The sequence below is a fragment of the Corapipo altera genome, unplaced genomic scaffold, assembly GCF_003945725.1.
Source record: "Corapipo altera isolate COAL_440 unplaced genomic scaffold, ASM394572v1 69, whole genome shotgun sequence".
NCBI lineage: Eukaryota > Metazoa > Chordata > Aves > Passeriformes > Pipridae > Corapipo > Corapipo altera.
This window is the reverse complement of record NW_020884908.1, coordinates 3,730,765-3,751,695: the sequence shown is the minus strand read 5'-3', so window position 1 is coordinate 3,751,695 and position 20,931 is coordinate 3,730,765. Positions and strand designations below refer to the sequence as shown.

The following is a 20,931-nucleotide window of genomic DNA, read 5'->3' as shown; positions in this document are numbered from 1 at the left end:
GATCCTTAGTGCATGTTCCAAATCCCACCATAGTTATTAGGGTGCACACACATACAGAGGTGAATAAATAGCAAGTTAGAAGACCATACATTAAAGAATAATGTTGACAAAAGAATGTAATTTTATTTTATTTTTTTTATGAACTGGCTCATTGGTAGGTTTCGGTCAGGAAATAAAAGCAGTGAAGTTTTGAAGAAACTCTAAAAATAAAGCATTAGAAGAAACCCTAAAAATAAAACATTAGGGACTTTTCTTAAGGGGGGGCATTAATATTTCAACAAAGATTATATTATATTATATAAATGCTACAGTTGGACTATAAAATTCTAAGGGTATTGATTCAAGCTTGTAAACTGAAAAACTGAGATCCTCAGGCACTCCTTGATGCCTGATTCAGTGACTCAGTTTTGGGAGAGTAGCATATGATGCCCTTTATGGCTCCTTTGTATTCAAGATAATTCTTTATGGTCTGTTTAGAGACTATTGAGGATCCTAGTTAGTGTGTTTTTCATTTCTCTTCCCCCTTTTCCTAATTTTTATCACATCTTTAGAAGTGAGGTTGAACCATAATCTTAGTATAGCTGGGGAGAGAGGAAATACAAATACAGTTTTAAGATTAAGTTTTTAAATTTTTTAACATTAAGTTTTAAAATTTTTTAACATTAAGATTTTAATCTTAAGATTAATTGTTTTAAGATGAGCCACTGGAGAGGGCCACAAAGATGATGAGGAGTCTGGAACATCTCTCTTATGGGGAGAGACTGCAGGAGCTGGGCCTGTTTAGTCTGGAGAAGACAGAGAAGGGATCTCATCAGTGCATATCATGCCCAGTGACAGGATGAGGAGCAATGGCCATAGACTAAAACACAAGAAGTTTCACCTCAACATGAGGAAGAACTTCTTTACACTGAGAGTGGCAGAGTTCTGGAACAGGCTGCCCAGGGAGGTCGTGGAGTCTCGCTCTCTGGAGATATTCCAAACCCACATGGATGTGTTCCTTTGGGACTTGCTTTAAGTGACTCTGCCTTGGCAGAGGGAGTGGACTAGATGATCTCCAGCGTTCCCTTCCAACCCTAACAATTCCATGATTCTGTGATTCTGTGATTCCGAATTCCCTTGCTGACTTGAGTGCAAGGTAGAAGCTTCGATCCAGTGTTTTACTGAAAATATCTAGCTGTGTAAAAAATGTTTCATTAGAATGACCATGTCTCACTTGCCAGTAGTGGAAGAATTCGGTTCAGGTTATTAAAATTACAGCCATCTAGTACCACTGTCTCCAGTGGTTAATAAAGAGACTTGTGAAGTTGTACAAAGTCAGGATTCAGTCCAGACCTGAACCAGTAATTTAGCAGTGCTGCAGTTTATATTAGGTTGTTTGTTTACCCTTACTTTTGGTGAATAGGTATGTCCTTAGCAAACATATTATATACAAAATAGTTAGTTAACATTGTCTTACGTACATAAAGAGATCCAGAACTCTTCAAATAAATCTCTCATTTCATAATTTAAATTTCTGTACTAAAACTTCTTTTAAAATACCAGTAGCTGTAGTGTTTATTTATTTATAAATCATTTTTGTGTGTGCATGTGTGATTAAACTTTAGACTAAGTTATAATAAAATACTTTGTTTTGTTACAGCATTACTTAAAAGCTCATGGGGAGCTGGGTTGTAACTATTTCTCTCTGTGACATGTTTTTCCTATAAAACAGGAAAACAAATATCATACTAAATTTGCCTTTTCATATAGTGGCTAATTGTGGAGCTATTTTGCCATTACAAACAATAATATTAGTGTAAGAATATAAAAGAGATGTATATTTGAGATGTCTATACTTTTATTATAGGTGAACTTGGCCATCTCTAAATTAACAATGTCCTAGGAGACCATAGAATGATTCCTCTCTCTGAATTCCACTTAGATGTCCAGAACAATGGATAGCAAGAAAGACTGACCAAAATTCAGAAGTGATTTAGCTGTTTTACAGATGTACCTCCATGGACCCAGTCATTCTGGTCTAAATTTTCAGTAACATAAATAACACATCAAAATGAAACCCTCGGTTGTGCTTCAAATCAAAGTCTCACGGTCTGTGCAAGTCACTCACATGTTGCTTTGTCTAATCTGATCTCTCCCCTTCACAACTGTACCCAGGTGTTACAAAGAACTAGACTTAGACTTAAGCCTGGTGGAATTTTCCAAGTCTGAGGTGGTGGGACTGTGTTACTCAAGAAATGCCCACTTTTGGGACAGATTTAAACTGTTGAAGTCTCACTGTTGAATTACTGTGGACTCCATCCATCTTGTTGAAGAGCAACTTGTCTGTCTGTCCTCTATGTGTTGACAAATCTGACCTCAGTACCTCACAAGCCAATTTTGGTTCCATGTCTTGGCTTGAATTCATGCTGTACCAAATCCATAAGAGTAGTTTCTAGTCAGAAATTCCTTGTATAAAGTATTTGAATATGCCATCTTATACCAACTCTTTGAAAGAACAGTTACTTGGCTACAAATGCCATTATGAAAGATGAAGATCTTTAGTGTCAGCAAAAAAGTAGAAGAGAATATTCCTTTTAAGGTATTGCTTATCTCCTCTGCACTCAGGAAGGAGTAAAACCATACAGAATTAAATACCAATCATAATGGTATGGTTAGTTTGCATGTGAATACTGTGCTCATATTGGTACTTAGATTTGTACTAGTATTAGGAAACTAATCTGAAAGTTGTTTCATTTGCATATTAAACAATTGCATCAACAAATCTCTTAAACAAACATGTAGTTTGCAGTTCTTACCCAGAAGTAGAACACACAAAAACTAACACTGACTTTGTTGTCTGTTCTTTCAAGAAAATGAACTTGCAGATATTAAACAGGTTCAAAATGTTTAATTTAATTACTGTTAAAATTGAAGTCAGTGACTAGAAAGGGCATCTAGTGAAAATGTGCATTGCAGCTTATCCTAAAGAAAGAAATATTGGGCTGATGAAAGTAACCTATACAGAATGTGAAATAACAACCATGTGGTGGCATATTAGGAATGCCTCTTCATAGATGTGCAAGTTTTATTTCACATTGTCCTCACCCTTCTCAATAAGAATGACTTATAGCTTCACTTTGTGATTTCCCAGCTTTTAAGAGTCTATTTTTATTTATTTTTTATGACCAACCTTACACTTGTTAAATGTAATTTTTGCTTTATATAACATAGAAAAGAGCACATCTGCAGTATGCTGTCCCATGAATTAACAAGAATGACTGGACATAAGACAAGAAATCCTTTAAAAACATATGTTCACATTAAATATCTGGGCTATCTCAGTAAAGGAGGTCTTATGGGGTCATTTTTGATGCAGTGCAAGTAAACCATTTCTGCTCTTCTGCAATAGTTTCTTTCAGGTTTATATTGAGCTTGTATAAAGGCACATTACATAAATAAGGGCTTAGTTTTTACATTAGTCTTTTACATCTTGGATTCTAACTAAATCCTTGTTTTTACCAACTTGATGCTTAAGAGATATTGATTTCTGCTACGCATGACTGTGGTGTTTGTTTTGATATGCCTGGGATTAAAAACAAAATTAACACGCATAATCAGTTTTCTTAGAATTAAAAAGGGTGCTTTGGTACCTCTGGTTAAGTTCTTCTGAAGAAAAAGGAGAGTAAAAGAGATGTGATAATAAAGGGATCGATTTATTCAATCACTGGGTATAAAAACATTAGCCCTGGGAAAGGCCCTTCCGCTAAGAGCTTTAGCTGCCCAGTCTCACTTGTGTGGCACAAAATAATTTGCATTTTTAGAGAAGATTCATGTCTTCTGTGAGCCCTAGTGAAACATGAATAAATCGCTTTCTTTTCCTCTTTTTCTGATTTTATAAAGCTGAATCCATTAGGGGCTGAGTCAAACTGTAATGAAAGAAAGGCAACAACTGAGATGATGGAAACCCTGGATTAGATTTCTTAGTAGTCCAAGCCCAGCTGTCACGGCCTGCGTGTCAAGTTAGTGCTCTTCGGGGAGGCCCCACAGTACATGTGAATATTTTTTTTAACTGCTGTGTTACAACAGGTCCCTAAAGCAGCGACGAATTAAACAGAGGTGCAAAGATTAAGAAAGAAATAGAGCCACAGCGAGCAGTTCACCGGAGAGATTTGCAGCCTGGGCAAGCAAACCTTCCCAAGGCTGTTATCCCGCTGCCATCAGCCTGGCAGGCTCGCCTGTGACCCGCCGTGCTCCCTGTGTGCACTCCGGGTTCCCGTGGGTGCCGAGGATGCGTGGCTCGTGTTACCGGGAGCGCTGCTCTGGCACAGCCTGGAGACCTCACCGCAAATCCAGGCGCAGCTCAAACGAAGCTTCTGAGAAAGGCTGGCATTTTTATTCCTTCCCATTACAAAAATCCTTCTCAGATGGCTCATCGTGTAATAGGTACAATCCTAGCAGAACCCAGAAGAAGCCAAGGTACAGTTTCTAGTTTTGTGCCTAGTAAATGAACTTGCACAGCAGGATCAAACCAGGGCTCTGCTGTAGAGAAGAAGGGCGATCTTCAAGATCTGTGCCTGTGAAATATTCCTTCTGTTGGAACAAGGCTTTGCTTGGAGACTCTGAAACCTCCAAGCAGGGGTGTCTTATTCTAATTTATAGTTGTAAATTTTGTCTATTATACCTCGTGAGGTTTGCTATGAGGTAGGACTGTGATTTGATCAGAACACGCAAATTCCAACATGGATTTTAAGGAGAAAGCTACAGTATTGTTTTTACTGTGAAGACCTGCTTTCCTATGAAAGCACCAAACATTCATCTGAGTACAGACTGGTGTTAAATTATCAGATTACTGTTACCAAGAGTCTTCTACCTAATTCTTGGAATTTATCCAGCTTCCAAAGAGATACTCATAGCCTCCCATGAAGGGGATTGTGGCACAGTCAAGGGGTCCCCAATATGTTCAAATAGCTAATTCATCTTAAGTTCTACATTTGCTTTATAAATTTGGGGAAATTAGGATATTTTCAAAACTAAGATAATTTCAAAATGGATTTCCTGGATTGTGGGAACAGGGTTTGTTTGGTTTTTTTAAAAAATTCTGCCAGAATCTCTGTCAGACTTGTGCCCTGAGGAAAAAATCTTTCCTTATTTCTCATCTGGTGACTTCACATGATTTACCTCATTTTAGGAAGGGACTTCAAACCAGCACCAGCTGTAACCAAAATGGTGTCTGCTTCTGCTTCCACTGATGCCTTTGTGAAGGACAGAATGGAGCAGCAACACGTGAATAACCCTATGTCCTTTTCTCCCCTTACATTGTGGTTGTGGAAAAGATCCAAAAGAAACCAGATCACCCGCTGCTGCTCTCAGTCCCTTGTACTTAAAAGTATGTGCCTCCCCTCAGCCTCATTAAGTGTCTGCCACACTGAGAGTACCTGGTGGTGACTCTCATCACAGCCTCGTCACTGTGGTCGAGGAGTGGAATGGCAAGGGCAACATCTTTTACTTTAGGAAGACATTTTTTTGCCTGGTGGATTCTTCTAAGCTCTGCTGTATCTAGAGCAAAACAATGTGATTGGTATGGCATAATTCAAAGTGAATTTAAAATTCCTGAAGTCAAATGTTTTCTAAAAAGCAATTTGGCAAAGCTGACATAGCCATGCTAACTTCAGTGAACTGCACTGGTTGCATCCACTTGAGAATTGGGCCCAGAGTAGCCAGAGCATTTATTTTTAAATTCTAGCTTCTACTGGCATGTTCTTGAAAGTCTCTGTAGTTCTATAACTTTCTAAAGCAGCTCACAAGTCTTATGCTGACTGCTAATAAAACAGAAAATCCATTTCCATTTTTCAGTGTAATCTTTTTTTCATGCGAATCTATTTCTCATCAAAAGAAGTGGTTGACTGGCGTGAAAGCTGGAGTTCTCTACTTATCTGTGAAGACAGAAGACAAGTAGTGGCCTTTCAAGTTGTCCCATGTTGTCTGGAAGAACGTGGCCATAAATTCAAAAACTAAGAGGGAGAAACCAAACACTGTACATTTCTCTGACCAGTAAAAGTATTGTTCCCAATCCCTGGTGAAGAGAAGTAGGTCTGATCTATGGTTGTATGATCTCAGCGAGGAAGGCTGAGACAAAGGACCTTCTCCAAAGTGTCTGTGGGAGAGGTATCTCCCATAGCATTATATCCGTGACACCACATGTGACTGCAAGGACCCTGCATAAATCAGGACCTTTATTTCCAGCAACTGTTTTTTTGCTGGTTATTTTTAAGAGATAAGTAGGAGCACTTTGTATCAGTCTTAGAGGGGGACTTCAGCTGCTACAGGGAACAATATTCTCCCCAGACAACGTCAGTCACAAGAAAACTGATACTTCCATAAGGGAGTCCGTATCTTCTTTTTAAAGAACATAATCTTCCAGACACTTTCCTACATCTCCTTAGCCAGAGACAATGCACTCATGCCTAAGGTGCACTAGAAGATGTAAAGCTAAAGTCAAGTAAGGAGAAAAAAAATCTCCCTGGCATTCTTTTTTTTTTTCTTTAGCAGATGCATTGCTGGATTTTCTCTGCTTCACTGGCTTCCATTTCTGTACCTAGGTGATACCTTTGGCTAAGCTCTTGGAAGACAGTTTTCGAGGCAAAAACCCCCACATTATAGAGACCTCAGATTTGTGAGCCACCAGGCAGAGTAGTCACTGGAGATGCTGAAAGTCTCAACTGTGAGGAGCTCCTCTTACATCTAATTACAGAAGAGTAGGTACACCTTTAGAGGCCAGAAAACACAGAGCCAAACCAGAACATAAAGAATGAGATCTGCAGAACAAGAAACTCTTAACAAAACTACATAGAATGCTCATGTCAAAATAGGGAGATAAAGTAAAAAGAACTAAAATCAGAGATACTTGTAGTCAGAGCAGCCTGATACTGTATTTGAACCTCAGTATCCTAATGGCATGAAGTTAAGCAAGAGGACATGTTTAAGTAACCTGTGTTCTCAGCTTTCCCTCCCTTGGGACACCTGTGAGGAACCTGAATTTCAGAGAAAGGGGTGCTAAGCACTCTGACAGCCATGTCCTTTGAAGACACCAAGCTGCATATTCAGAAATAAATATTACACACTGCCAGTGTGTAGTACTGAGCTCCTCTGTTCAGTGGCATGTTTTCCTCCATGGGTAGGAGATGGTGTTTACAAAATGCAGGTATGAAGATATGTCCTGCTATCCTGTCTTGCAGGTTCTAATTGTACCTTTACACCAAGTGCTTAACAGACAAAATGCACTATGTCTATACGAGTAGAGGATAAAGGATAAAGTTTTGTGTGTAGTCATGCAAGGAAGTTGCACAGTAAGTGCAAAAAGTACATTCTCAAGCAGAGTACTGAAAAGTTTTGCAGGACAAGGATTGTAGTGATTTGGGGGAAATCAGCAAGAATTTTTCAGTGTAGTGGCTTTGGTGTGAATTGGTGTCAGAATCGTCACTATGTCTGAAATCTGTGTTTTCACATCTACTGTATTGTAATTATTTCCAGAGCACCTGAAATACCTAGCTTTGCTTTGTTTTAAACTGAATAAATGATAAAATGATAATTCTGCTCACAAACTGGCAACAAATATGCTGCTTCTGTTATGATCAGTATGTTGTCAGAAACATCAGTCCACTTAGTGTTTCTTTGCCCTTTGCAATGAGAATAAATTTCGTTCATAACTCCAAAGATATATGTTAAAACTTCTGTGCATATATCACTGAGGTAGACACATTTCTGTAAAAATCTGTAGGAATATCTCTGAAAATATTGGCAAAAGTTCTCTGAGACTATAAAATAGCGCTTCTGTGAGCATGATAAGGGTTTCCTTTCATAAGGATTTCTGAGTAGCTTTTGGGCTCAATCTTTAGTGATAGCTCATGCTCTCTGCAGAGACAGAGGTAGTAGAAGTGTTTTTGTACTGTTTGTGTGTTCTCTCCTCACCAGCTCCTCAGGGTAGCCAAGGGCAAGTCTAGCTTCTCCGAGAGCCTTTGCTCGGAAGTTTGCTTTCTCAGCAGGTCCCTCTGGGACTTGTCCTATCTTTAGGAGAGAACAAGCAGGTTCCAGTTGTGATCTTCATTCTGAATCTGGACTGGGGAGGGGTGGTAGTGAAAGAAAAGAAACCCTTCTCTGGGCCATCTGGGAATTCTCCTTTGCTCTGTGGAAACTTTAAATAACCAGCTGGGCAGATGCTCACCTGCTTCGTGTTGCTGGAAAAGTGCCTTTGACTGAGAAAGTTTAAAGACACTGAATTGGAAATATTGTTTCCCTAATTTCTCCCTACCTTGTGTTGGAGTAGACCCAGAGATGAGATGCTGTATTGAAATTTTAAGCCAGTAGTTTGGATTTTATGTAGAATTTGTTGATAGTAAAGGTAAAACTAAAAACTGGCAGCTATTTTGTTTGGGTTTCTTCATGTTTGAAGTGATCTTCTTGATGGTTATTTTTCAAAGCTGAATACTCTGTGTCATCAATATTTGTGTAGAATTTTTCTGATCTCTAACGTCCAGGTGTACAAAAGACACAGTGTCATATTTTGGCCTTGAGAAAAATCCTTGGTTTTCTACCTACAGTCAAAAATATGACCTGTTATTTAAAATTAATATTCAACAAATAGTTTGTGTAAAAGATGTTGCTATACTATACTGTCCCAGACAAGAGTATAACAACAAACAGAACAGAAAAATGTAAGATCAAGAGAGATTTCCAGTGTTGTACAAATGTCTGGAACTCACCCAAACTATGTAAGAGAGGAAGATTAATTTATCTGAAGACTGTTGAATATGAATAAGTAAACAATTGAAGTTATTAGTCAGGGAAAAATTCATATTCCCATTAGGTTTTCTCACCCAAACCAGAAAAACCTTGCACTTTCTTTATAGTGCCATAATCCAAGTAGGCTCTTCAAAGCATATGAAATAAATTCTTCTTCTCATTCATAAACTTACCCATCTGTGAAGCCTTTATTCAGAGAAACCTACCTGCTCAAGTGCTTGCTGCAGTTCATTAAAGGCTCCCATTTGTACTCATAAAGACTCATTCATTGCTCTGAATAATATATACCATGTACTGAAAGAGAACTAATTCTTGATGTTACAATCTAAATTAAACAACTTTGTTTAATAAAAGAAGCACTGTCTCACTTCTAACTAGGCCATAAGCCCTAAGGGCCTTGTATGTGTGTGATTATGTATTTATTTATTTTTGCCAAATTGTCCTACAAGGATCTGAAAGCTGAGTGAACCGAGGCGACTGAATTGTTTCTCTTTCTCTGCCCTCTCAGAAAGACTGAGGCCAGCATGGGAGTGACTGTACTGAAGCAAATATTCGTCCATAAACTTATTCTGAAATGCAGTTGGATGATCTCCTGTCTTTTTCTCGGTCCCACCTTCTAACCTTTCTAATCTTGAGAGTTCATCTCTATTATATGGGGCTCTTACAAATGCCCATGATTAATAACTGCTGTGATTCATTAGCCTGTGTTGTTGGTATTGTTTCCCCAATGGGAGCATTTGCTATCTAGGGATAGCCCATGATTACTCTGCCTTATGGAACAGTAAGATGCTTTCAATCTAATGCGCTGTCCATGTTTTAGCATAAAATAATATTAAGGCATCCACATAATGGAACCGTCTGAAGATCCATTTTATTAAGCACTGGAAGAAAATGTGTGTGTGTGTGTGTGTGTGTGTGTGTGTGTGTTTGTGTGTGTGTATTTGCATGTGCAAGGGGAATATAATCAGCAAATCTGTTTCACCAGAAACATAATTTCCGTGAGGGTTTCGTGTAAAGACGCAGCTATTTTGAGGTATAGTTCTTGGGACGTGGGGATGAAAAAATACTCTCTAGCCAATATCTTACCTGGTACAATTAAATGACTCAAATTGTATACAGCCTATTCAAAGAAGGAAAAATAAGGAACAGAGGTAGTAGGTTTATTGTATTTATTCCATTTTGCGGGTATTTATTTTAAATGCAATCTACCTTCAAGTACACAGCTGTACTGCTCTTAAAAGATTACTGTTTCGAGTTACTTCACATACCTTAACAGAGCATGTAACCTTTTTACATTATATGATCAACTTTTTGACAGTGCAGGGCCAGCACAGCTAATGGAATAATAGCCTGCAGGGTCCAGCTAAATGATATACGAATATAATCAACCTTTGTGATGACTATTCAAAAGTAATCCCTTTAGCTTTCAACTGCAACATATATTTCAACCGGGCAAAGCCGTATGAAGAAAATCTCTGCAGACTCCACTGATACAATATGGCCTTCATATCCCCACAGTGTGTTTGCTGCTCACAGTGAGTTTTAAATTTAAGGTAATGGCTACTGTATATTCATGTGAGCATAGAACAATACCTTTGATTTGTTGGAGAAATGTTACATTAGCTACCAAGGGCCCTATTCAGTAAACTTTGACACAACCCTTATATATGGTTTACTGCTTATTCTAAATGGAATATGCCTGATAAAAATGGTTTGCATGCCCAAATTGTACAAATTCATTAATCTTTATATTCATAAAACCTCCAAGTACAACTACCTCCATTCCAAGTGAACCTAGTCAGGATACGTGGTTAAACAGGTTGGCCCAACCTGCTTTTAAAAATGCAATGCGTCAATTTTCATTTATCAAGACAGAAAAAAAGCAGTAAGATTGTCTACAAGTGTGTGATGTGCATATTGTTGGCAGTAATATTATTTTATGCTCTATCTTTGTTCCTACTCCATCATTCTACAGATTACATAACTGAAAACAGCTGCATGACCTTTAAAAATGCAAGTAATTTTTAAATTACAGTAATGGGTTATATCTCATCAGCTCATTACACCAACGTGATAATATGTTGAGATAGTCTTGCTTTCTCTCCCTTTTGTGACAAAGATGCAGTATTGGCTAATAGTGGATCTGAATATGTGGAATTAATTCTGTTAGAGGAAAATATATGTAATGAAAACACTGTTGCCTTGTATTACTACTTTTGTATGTACAATATAGCAAGAGTTCGCTCTTGTTAACAGGCGTTGCAGATGTGGCCTTGTTTGCGTGTGTGCACCTGAAAACATGTAAAAACATAACAGCACTGTTATCATATTTTGTTTGAGGTGTTGTGTTATGTGTTATGGGATTACATGCCACTTGAATAAGTTGACTATTGTGCAAGAGAAGGAGAGGCTACGGGCTTTTCTCCTATCTGTTTGCCATGTCACTTCTTGAGCCAGCACAAAACTTGTGCATCCTCAGCATCCTGCAGCAGGGAGTTCCAAGGATAAGTTTACAACGAACAAAGAAGCCCTTCCTTTGTATCCAAGGCCACCACCTGCTGCTTTCAGTATATCCCACCTCATTCTTGCATTGGAAGAGACAGTGAAAAATGGTTTCTGGGTCACCTTCTGCATGCTACCCTCATTCTTACTTTTGTCATCTCCTCGGAATATTGTCTATTTTTTTCCCAAAGCAGTTTCTGCTGCCCAAAACAATAGTGCTCTTATGACTTCATCACTTCTTGGAGCTTTCAGTGAAATTCTTGTTTAATAGATTCCAACGGTCTCTGAACAATGCAAAACTTGGATTTGAATGCTCTCCCATTGCATGGGCATGCAAGTTCAGGAACACAGGTGTTGCCTCTTTCATTTTCTTTATAATCTTTTGAGAGAATGGTGCGTAAAATTCCTGTCCTCTCAGGAGTTAGTTGTAGCTTCAGTCTTTGTAGGTGTACGTTTTGCAAGCTTTCATTCTTTTATATGACTTTTCATTCATTACATCGTGTAAAGGTCTTGCAGCCCTGCATTGCTTTTTCCCAGGAACATAATGAAATAACATGATTTTTAGAAGTGTAACATTCTTTAGATAGGGACACGTAAACAGCAAGAATAGAGACGCCAATTCTAGCCACACTGAAAATTCGGTCAGACAATTTTAATTATATTTTATCAACAGCAGTGGTAACATGTCAGGAACATTCTATTATGATTAATTGTATTTACATGCTATTAATACATATTAATGTTTATCTCCACATTTTGCACAACACAATAAGATGGGAGGAGAATGCTTGATGATGTGATCTGTGATGGTATATATGTATTATCATTATGAATATGAGATGCTTTTATTGTTCCCAAATAGCATAGGCCAAACAAATGCCAAGAAAACATTTATGGCTCATATTCCATCAGTTATCCTTGATACGCTTATTATATGCTGGGAGGGCAGAACTGTTAATCAGGCAATAATAGCTTGGTGTCCAAGTGTGAAGGCAAAAGGCCAAAAGGTGCATGAGAAAAGCAATTTATGCTCTAACTCCCCATCTGTCACATACACATCCCCACAGTCTTTTGCATGTGCAAGATACGTCACAGTCAGAGACGCTTTTATGTGAATTTACTTGGAAATACGTGTTACTGTACCTGGTCACATTTTGGGCTTGAATCACCCACCTGTCTGGCACCACTTTTTCGACAAAGAGACTCCTCTAGAAAGAGCAATAACCAGCTGTGCTGGCGTAAAGCTGGGGTGGAACAACGTAGTTCTGACCCCTGTTGGCACCTCTGAGCTGCCTGGGGGTCTCGGCTGCTTCACACTGTTTGAGTGCCTAAACCAAACCAAGCACAGGCCCTTGTATTCAATTGGGTTTTATTAGATTTTTTTTCATTTAGACAAGGTCTGCTATGAAAAGGAGTTTCCACTGATATAGTTTAGGCCTGGTTTCAGAACATGTTACCTGGAATAATTACATTGTTAAATACAGAGTAAACCACTAACATACACAGTGCCCTCATACAAAATGAGACTTCATATACAACTTAACACTAATTCTCAGGTATTCTTCATAGATTTGCTTATCCTACTCTTACTTGTAAACTGTGGAGGAAGTGATAGTCAGCAATTATACTTAATAAAAGCCTATGATATGATGAAACAGAAATCTTATTGAGTCTTGAGTGGTCCAGTAGCTTTAATCTGTTCCAAATGTTGCACCAGCAGAGACACTGCTTTGAACATTATTTTTCATCCCCACTAGAACTGTGTAAATGTATTTATTTTGGACATGAATGGATGCCATATAAGCACGATTGGTATTGCTGAGACTGAAAGACAAAGTCCAGTTTAGGCATCACAGGTAGTGACAAACCGAGGAGGATCCAGTTAAGGATTATACAGAGGTCAGAAAACATGAGTTCCTTTCAAATATTGAAGAGACTGGATTTGCACAGCCTCAGAAAGAGAAGATTAGAGAAAGGAAAATAGTCTCTCAAGCTATAAGGAGTTATTATAAAAGAAGACAATGTTCCATTGCTTTTCACGTCTACCAAAGGTAAAACAAGAAAAAGTTCAGTTTAATTTGCAATAAATATTTATCTTAAGTATTAGGGAAGAAACTGAGTGATAAGATTGTGAAGCACTGGAACAGAGAGATTAGGGATGTTGTGAAACAGCCTTCATCAGAAACCTTTGAGAATAGATGTCAGGATGGACTAGATATATGTGCACTTCCTTCATTTGAGGAGGTGAACCAGATCAGTAGTTCCCAAAATAAGAAACAACTCCCCAGGGGTGGTGTGGCTGTAATGAGGCAGAGGGAGGTGTGCTGACAAAGAGTCACTGGGAACAGAACAGAAAGTGCAGCAAGGAGGTGGGAATTTGGTATGAAAATAGAGTGAGGAAGGAACAAGGGTGAGCATCACAGATCATGGGAGCAAAAGAAGCTTGTGGCTGTCAAGAACTGCAGAGTTAAGCCATGGCCTCCCAGCCACCTATTCTTTAGATCACATCCCCTGAGAGGTGACAGCCTTTCCTATTCAACCTCCTCACCCTACTCTTGTTTCCTGCACTGCTCACTTCTTCCCCTGCATGGTCTTCTTACTCTCTGCCATCTTTCAGTGCTCTCTTTGCCATCAGCTTCTCCCAAATGCATCTCCCTTGTTGGCTCATTAGCTGGTCCCACCTGGACCTGTCCTGTAAAACCAGCCCGTTGGAGAACTGCTGCACAGGAGTGCAAGAAATAAAAGCAGAAATCCCTGTCAGTGTTGTGTTTCTGGGACTACATCTTATGTGTCTCACCTTTGTGTTGTCTTAGATTTCTTTCTCTTGTGACTTTTTACTGTGTTACATGTTTTTCAAATAAACCTTCTAGGGCTTTTTACCATTAAGAGTGTTGTGAGTCTAAAACACTAATGCATGGTTTGGTTTTTTTTAAATAACAGAACTTGATAAAGAAACAAGTGCCTCAAAGCCTCTGTGAGCCTCTATCCAAGACACCAGTTCTAGTTCCTTCCTGGTATGGTATTTGTTCTTAATTCATAATCTTTATACCAATATGCTGATTTTTGCAAGTTGTCATTGCTATCAACACTTAACCTGATTTTGATGGGAAATCCACATCATCTCTATTTTACTTTGTCCAAATAACAATATTTTTACTGCTCATAAATGAATGAATTCACACTTCCCTCAGATTTTTTACATGTGTTTTAGAATTTAACTGCCTTTGATCATGTAATTGCTTTTAATTTACAGACATAAGCCTTTGAGACAGAAAAGATCTATTAATCAGATGCTGAACCCAAGTATAAAATATGTAGATATTGATATATATACATAAACTTATGACATTTTACTATTTTTCTATTTGCTGTTTTTCATTCTAGAGGATGCCTCCTTACTGACAGAGGAGCTGATAGATGTATAATGAGTACAGGAAGATCCTTGAGGAGACATGCAACAAAGTAGAAATTTCAGCAGGGATTTTGTCATTAAAATGGGAGCAGTGTTGCAGTACAAATATCTGAGAGCTCTAAGATATATTATGACTGAAACGTGGCTTCAATGTGTATTACATGTTTTTATCAAAAATAGCTGGTGTTGTTGAAATAAATAAAAAAAAAAGAAAAAGAGCAGTAGAACAGAAAGTTTATACTTTGTGCCCCTAATGCTTAATGTCTTCCAAAGTGTCAATATGCTCCCGTTAAGATATTAAACATCATTTATGCCTACAGAATGGGAATCCAAGCCACTCAATGACTTGTAAGGTCAGTTTCCAAACGTGTCCAGAGAATTTTGTTTAAAGCCCATATAATTCTCCCTTTCAGAAAAACTTATTCACAGGACTACCAGTGATTTTATCATGTGTGCTCAGTGGCTGGGGTTCAGCTGTAGCTTAGAATAGATCCAGCCTGGGCGGCACACTATGGTGCAATTTTGATCTAATCTACAACACAGGTTGGACCCAAAACGCAACTAAGTTTGTTTAAAGTGTGATTGGGTATACTCATGAAACTGTTGGAAGCCTGTACAATCAAAGCATTTGGAATGCTATTAACAGTCTCAAGTGCAATATCAGTCTATATTCACAGCTGAAACAACTGTATCTAGCAATGAAAGTGCATCTGGTGAAATACCTGTACGTCACATTTTCAGAACTGAAGCCAAAACTCCCCTTTTAGCAAGGCCTGTGGGCAGAGAAGAATTGTCTGAGATTCAACAAAGGCAAATGCACAGGCCTGCATCTGGGGAGGAATAAACCCAGACACCAGTACAGGCTGGGGGATGACCTGCTGGAAAGCAGCTCTGCAGAGAAGGACCTGGAGGTCCTCGTGGACAACAGGCTGTCCATGAGCCAGCTGTGTGCCCTGGGGGCCAAGAAGGCCCATGGTATCCTGTGGGGCATTAGGAAGAGCATTGCCAGCAGGTCAAGGGAGGTGATCCTCCCCCTCTGCTCAGCCCTGGTGAGGTCACATCTGGAGTTCTGTGTCCAGTTTTGGGCTCCTCAGTACAAGAGACACATGGAGCTCCGGGAGTCGGTTCAGTGGAGGGCTGTGAAGACGGTTGAGGGACTGGAGCATCTCTCATATGAGGAAAGACTGAAGGAGCTGGGCCTGTTCAGCTTTGAAAAGAGACAACTGAGAGGGGCCCTCATCAATGCTGGTAAGTATCTGAAGGGAGGGTGCCAAGAGGATGGGTCCAGGCTCTTCTCAGTTATACCAAGCAGTAGGACAAGAGGCAGAAACTGATGCACAGGAGGTTCCACCTGAACATGAAAAAGAACTTCTTTACTGTGTGGGTGGCACTGGAACAGATTGCCCAGAGAGGCTGTGGAGTCTCCCTCACTGGAGATACTCAAGAATCATCTGGACACAATCCTCTGCCATGTGCTCTGGGATGGCCTGCTTGAGCAGGGAGGTTGGATTAGATGACCCACTGTGGTCCCTTTCAACCTGACCCATCCTGTGATTCTGAGTTTCACACCATCAAGGTAAACTAAAATTCTGCTTCTTTCTGATAAATAATCTGAAGCACTGAGGTTGGACTCAGTGTGGAGAATTTCCCATTTTGAGCTGATGACATTCTGACAGTGGGTTCCCCACATGACCTGTAGCATCTGACTCCTGTGGTCTTCACAGTCCTCAGAGGGCATTTGCCTGCTGCCATCACTGTTGGCCTGAAAAAGAGTTAGAGGACAGAAGATGGCAGGTATCACATTGCAAAATATACATAAAAACAGGATTGAAACCTTTGAATTTTATTTAGGAAAATTGATGCAAGCTTTCATAATTTCATGTATTAGAAAACCCCTTCTTTTAAACTATATAAGCAGAGCTTTGTGACTCCCAATAGCCAACCATTCCTTCCTTTAAACGGAGCTGTCCAGATTCAGAGTTTGAAGCAAGGTCCATTAGACCTGTAATCAGTTTTTATGACAGTCTTTGAGCAAGCAATAGCTTTTGCCATAGCAATAACTCAATTCACAGTTTTCTTCAGGATTGCAAGCTGAGTAACTGGTTGACATGTGACAGTAGGATTTCTCCCTGTTAAGGAATGGTAAAAATGTATCATTAACCAGCTCTTATTAGACTATTTTTGATCAAAATGCTGTATGCATGCAAAGTGGTTACAAATACCTCAATAATTTTATTATTTTATTTAGATGTCTTTATTGTCTGAACACCAAGCTTATTATAGCAATGTCAGTTCAGAGTGCTTTTGCAAGGCTGAAAAGTTGTATAGAAATGTTCCTACATGCAATTATACACACACATAGGCATACAAATCTCTTTACTAGAGTGTTAAAAAGAACTAAACATTTTATGAAAACCAGGAAGAGAAACAGGAATATGAATTAAATATAAAAGCCATCTGTATTGTTTACCCCTGAAGTTTATCCCTTTTATTTTAATGCTATTGATATGAAATAAGAAAAACATGATAAAACCAATACAATTTCATAAATAATATCTTTAAAAATCACATTAATCTACAAGCTCTTCTGCTCTTGAGAAGTATAGCATGACTGCTTGTAAGAGATTACTATTTTTAGATATTTGGAATTTGTTTTAGCAGAATATTGTTGAAAGAAATGACATATTTGAATTTGGCCTTCATAGTAAAAAAAAAATTATAACATGAACCATGCAGGCATTCTAGAAAAGACAATTAGCAATTTGTCAAGGACAAGTTTTAAACTCTTAAGGGCTTTTAACCTCACATAGATTTCTGCAGCAACTGAACATTCTGTGTATGTGTCCCCAAAGTTATTGTGTAGTCATATTAAATAGCACCCATGATCATCACTATTTTTTGCCAATCTTAGCTTGTTACTTCTTGATAACTCTTGTATGCTTGTGAAAAAATGGTCATGCATCAATCCTCTAGAGCATTAACTCTCCCATACTTTTTAACAGCACTTTTTTACAACACTTTTTTGTCATAAAGCTTTTAATAAAAATAAGGGGAAATGCATCATCTTATAATAATGTAAATGTGAGTTCTGTTCTTCAGAGGCAGGAAGCTTTGGGAGCAAATTATGCTTACTGAGCTAAATGTACCTGCCTCTCATCCCAGTAACTATTTGTCTGACGAGTAACTCTCAGTCTAGCAGACTGCAGGCATTGCTCTGCTCCTTACAGACTTTTTTCAGTGGGAAAATTATGGCTCTGCTCCCCCTTCAAATTAAGGGGGCAAGGAGGTTAGGCAGGATGTTGATCCATACATTATACTTAGGACAGGATCCTGGAATAAACCTCTCAGCTGTTAGAAACTGTCAGAGCTCTGTGGGTCATGGCAGGCCTCGGTGTAGCACCTCACATGCTCCAGCTGAAAGCTCAGTGCTCACTGGTACTCGGCTGTGGTATCGACCCACTGCTACTTCAGAAGAAAAATCACCACTTTCTGAATTACCAGTGCTCTCCCAACATTTTTCCTTTGGTGATCTCTTGTCAGACATAGTCCTGCTTATAAGATCTGCTGAGATCAGAACTCGAATTAGTATAATAGAACTTTTGTCTTTTGCCTCTTTACATGAGAGGTGCTCTAATTCTTTTAAGGGGCTCCTCATAGGGAACAGTGCTATTCTCCACTGCCTCATTCTTTATCATTGCAATCCTTCCTCCAAGTTTTCCCAGAAAGCATCTAATCCCCTGACCCTTAAGACTTTGCAATCAGAAAGGACTCAAGCATAAGAATTGCAGTTACAAGTTTTTCTGTGCTCTGAGAAATTACAGGCATAGTTGACTTTAATGAAGTTAGGAAAGCAGGCAAATCAATGTAGCCTATAACGCCAGTTGTCTGATTCAAACAAAAGAACTTGTCAAACATATTATAGCAGGCAAATCTGTGAACAGTCCTGCACTGTAATATTGATGTCTCTAAAATCTACATTTTGTGAGTGCCTAAGGTATGCAAGGCTGGCAATTAAGATTGCTTTTTGAATAGGGTTTTAGTAGGTTTCACTGTGGATATATCAGGTAGTATTGGCTACCAATTCATAACAGAGAGGAAGGATTCTGTTTATAATTATGAAAAGCATGTTTTCTGACCATTAATAGGGTATATCTTGTTAATTATGATGATATATAAGTTGTTTCACCTATGATGCCATTTAGAAAATTAATGTTTGAGTCACAGAAAGGTTATTGCCCTTCTGGAAGGAATCCATTCATCTCTAAATAGGCCATCCAAATATAGACTAAGAAATACACTATATATAATTACCTAGAAATAGATGGAATAAATAAGATTGATGATAGGTATTACTAAAGCCACACTTTAGTTTCCTACTAGGAAAAAGTAGATCATAACTGCAAGAAACAATAATATACATGTAAAAATGCAAGAAATAGGTTAAAGTCTTGAGTAGTTATGTGAGGTTCAGCTGTTATACATGAGGTGAGAACTCACCAGCCTTCAGAAGTGGTGCACATCAAGGACTTTGTCCTGAGATTCGGTCAGGTATTTCTGAAGACAGCTCCTACAAAGAAGAGAATGAGGACTTCTTGGGGGTTTTTTAACAACTACGTGTCTTGTTTGACAGTATAACTTCATAGCCTCTCTATATTTGCCACACAAATGCTTACAGGTAGATAGAATGCATGTTCTGTCTTTGAAGATAAACATGTTAATGAATATTTCCATGTGTGAGTCTTCTTTTGATGCAGGCGTATCAGTGAAGAGTGATGCTGAGCACAGAGGAGCCCAGGAGCTGTGATGGAGATAGACTTCTCTTTCTAAACATTAAAGGTTTAGTTTTTAAAAGTACAGAGTAAAAGCTCAGAATGGCTGTTGGTGAAGCAAGCTCTCAAGCAGAGGAAGAGAAAGAGATTCCTTCAATTGAAAGCCTGCTGTTTAATCTTAACTCATCTGTGGGATGGACAAAGTGAGCCCCAGATTCAGAGCCACTTGCTGCAATGCTGGCTTGGAGGGATTAATCTCAGTAGGTGAGAAGGCAACTGAGTAACTACAATCCCGACTCCATCCCTGCCAAATGAGTAGGTTTGTCTCACCAAGGTTAACAATGTGTGTTTTGTTACCACATGAAAGGCAGACAGACAACTTTCCAGCACAGCTGACCTGTGTGAGATGGGACGTGCTGGCCATGGCCCTGCCTCTCTGGGAGCTCAGGGTCTGCAGCCCCTGAAGAATTACTCAGGCTCTACGTAGGATCCCAGAGGAGGGGAAGGTGGGGGGAAGTCTCAAGTTGTCCCAGCAGCTACACATTCTCCAGCTCAGTTTTGCAGCTTGGTCACCTGCGGCAGGGATGACATGGGACAGAAAACCAGTAGACCACAGATTTTCAGTAGCACATGGACAACTGGGGGACTGGGAGTTCGAGCATTCTAGGAGTGTCTGGGAGTGGCAATAGCTGCTGGCTCGCACTCAGGTTCAAATCCATCTAGGATTGCTATCTCCTGCACCAGACAGATGGATGAGAGGTAAGCCTTGTCTCTGGGAGTTGGGTTCCTCCAACACCAGCTTTTGTAGCTGTCCCACTTCCTGATCTGGGACATACTTATCCATATACAGAGGTAAATCAGCTTTGAAAGGCTCTTACCTCCTACACTGAGCAATTTTATCCCTGGCAACATTGCTCCCGGGTCTTCCTGAACTGTTTTCAGAAAACATTGTCCTATCTGGCCACAAGTTCACGGTTTGTAATTGTAGTGACTTAAATCTGGACTTAACCACAGTAGTGCCCTTAAAAGAGCCCTCCCTGAAGCATGGTGGTCACTGTTATTTTCTCCTGTTTTCTGTCATAAGAGTTATCTGCCTCCCAGCTCCTCAGCATCAGTTGGCTGAGAAAATTAGACACTCTCCCTTTCCACATGAGTACCAGGAAATCAGTTTCCCTGGCATTGCTGACTGCTTTCTGGGCAGAGTGGGCTCTTGCCAAGCTCACAGTACAGATTAAAACAAAATTTATTTATGATAAGGGAAGTTCGGGATTACCTGGCTTCTGTCTCCAGGCCCCTGGTTGCTTCTCTCTCACAGCAACCCCTTTAACTTTTACATTCTGAATTGCAATGAGCTTTCACGTCTGCTGAGCCCTGATACTCTCAGAGGAGCTCTGAGATATTAGAATATTTTGATGAATTAGAGCCTTTGCTTTTACTTCACCTCTACAAACCTCTGTTCTGGAAGAGCAA

General features: G+C 39.3%; 1 protein-coding gene across 6 annotated transcripts in view; it reads left to right on the top strand.

Annotated features, from left to right (window-relative positions):
- Nucleotides 1-14,902, top strand: part of TTC29 (tetratricopeptide repeat domain 29) — a 192,612-nt gene extending 177,710 nt beyond the window's left edge. For all 6 annotated transcript variants that reach the window (XM_027652945.1, XM_027652941.1, XM_027652940.1 and 3 more), the window contains exons 11-12: nucleotides 14,221-14,294; nucleotides 14,665-14,902. In XM_027652945.1, the coding sequence (XP_027508746.1) occupies nucleotides 14,221-14,258 (38 nt within the window). In that variant the 3' untranslated portion in view covers nucleotides 14,259-14,294; nucleotides 14,665-14,902. The remainder of the gene's footprint in view (nucleotides 1-14,220; nucleotides 14,295-14,664) is intronic.
- The last annotated feature ends 6,029 nt before the right edge of the window (nucleotides 14,903-20,931 follow it).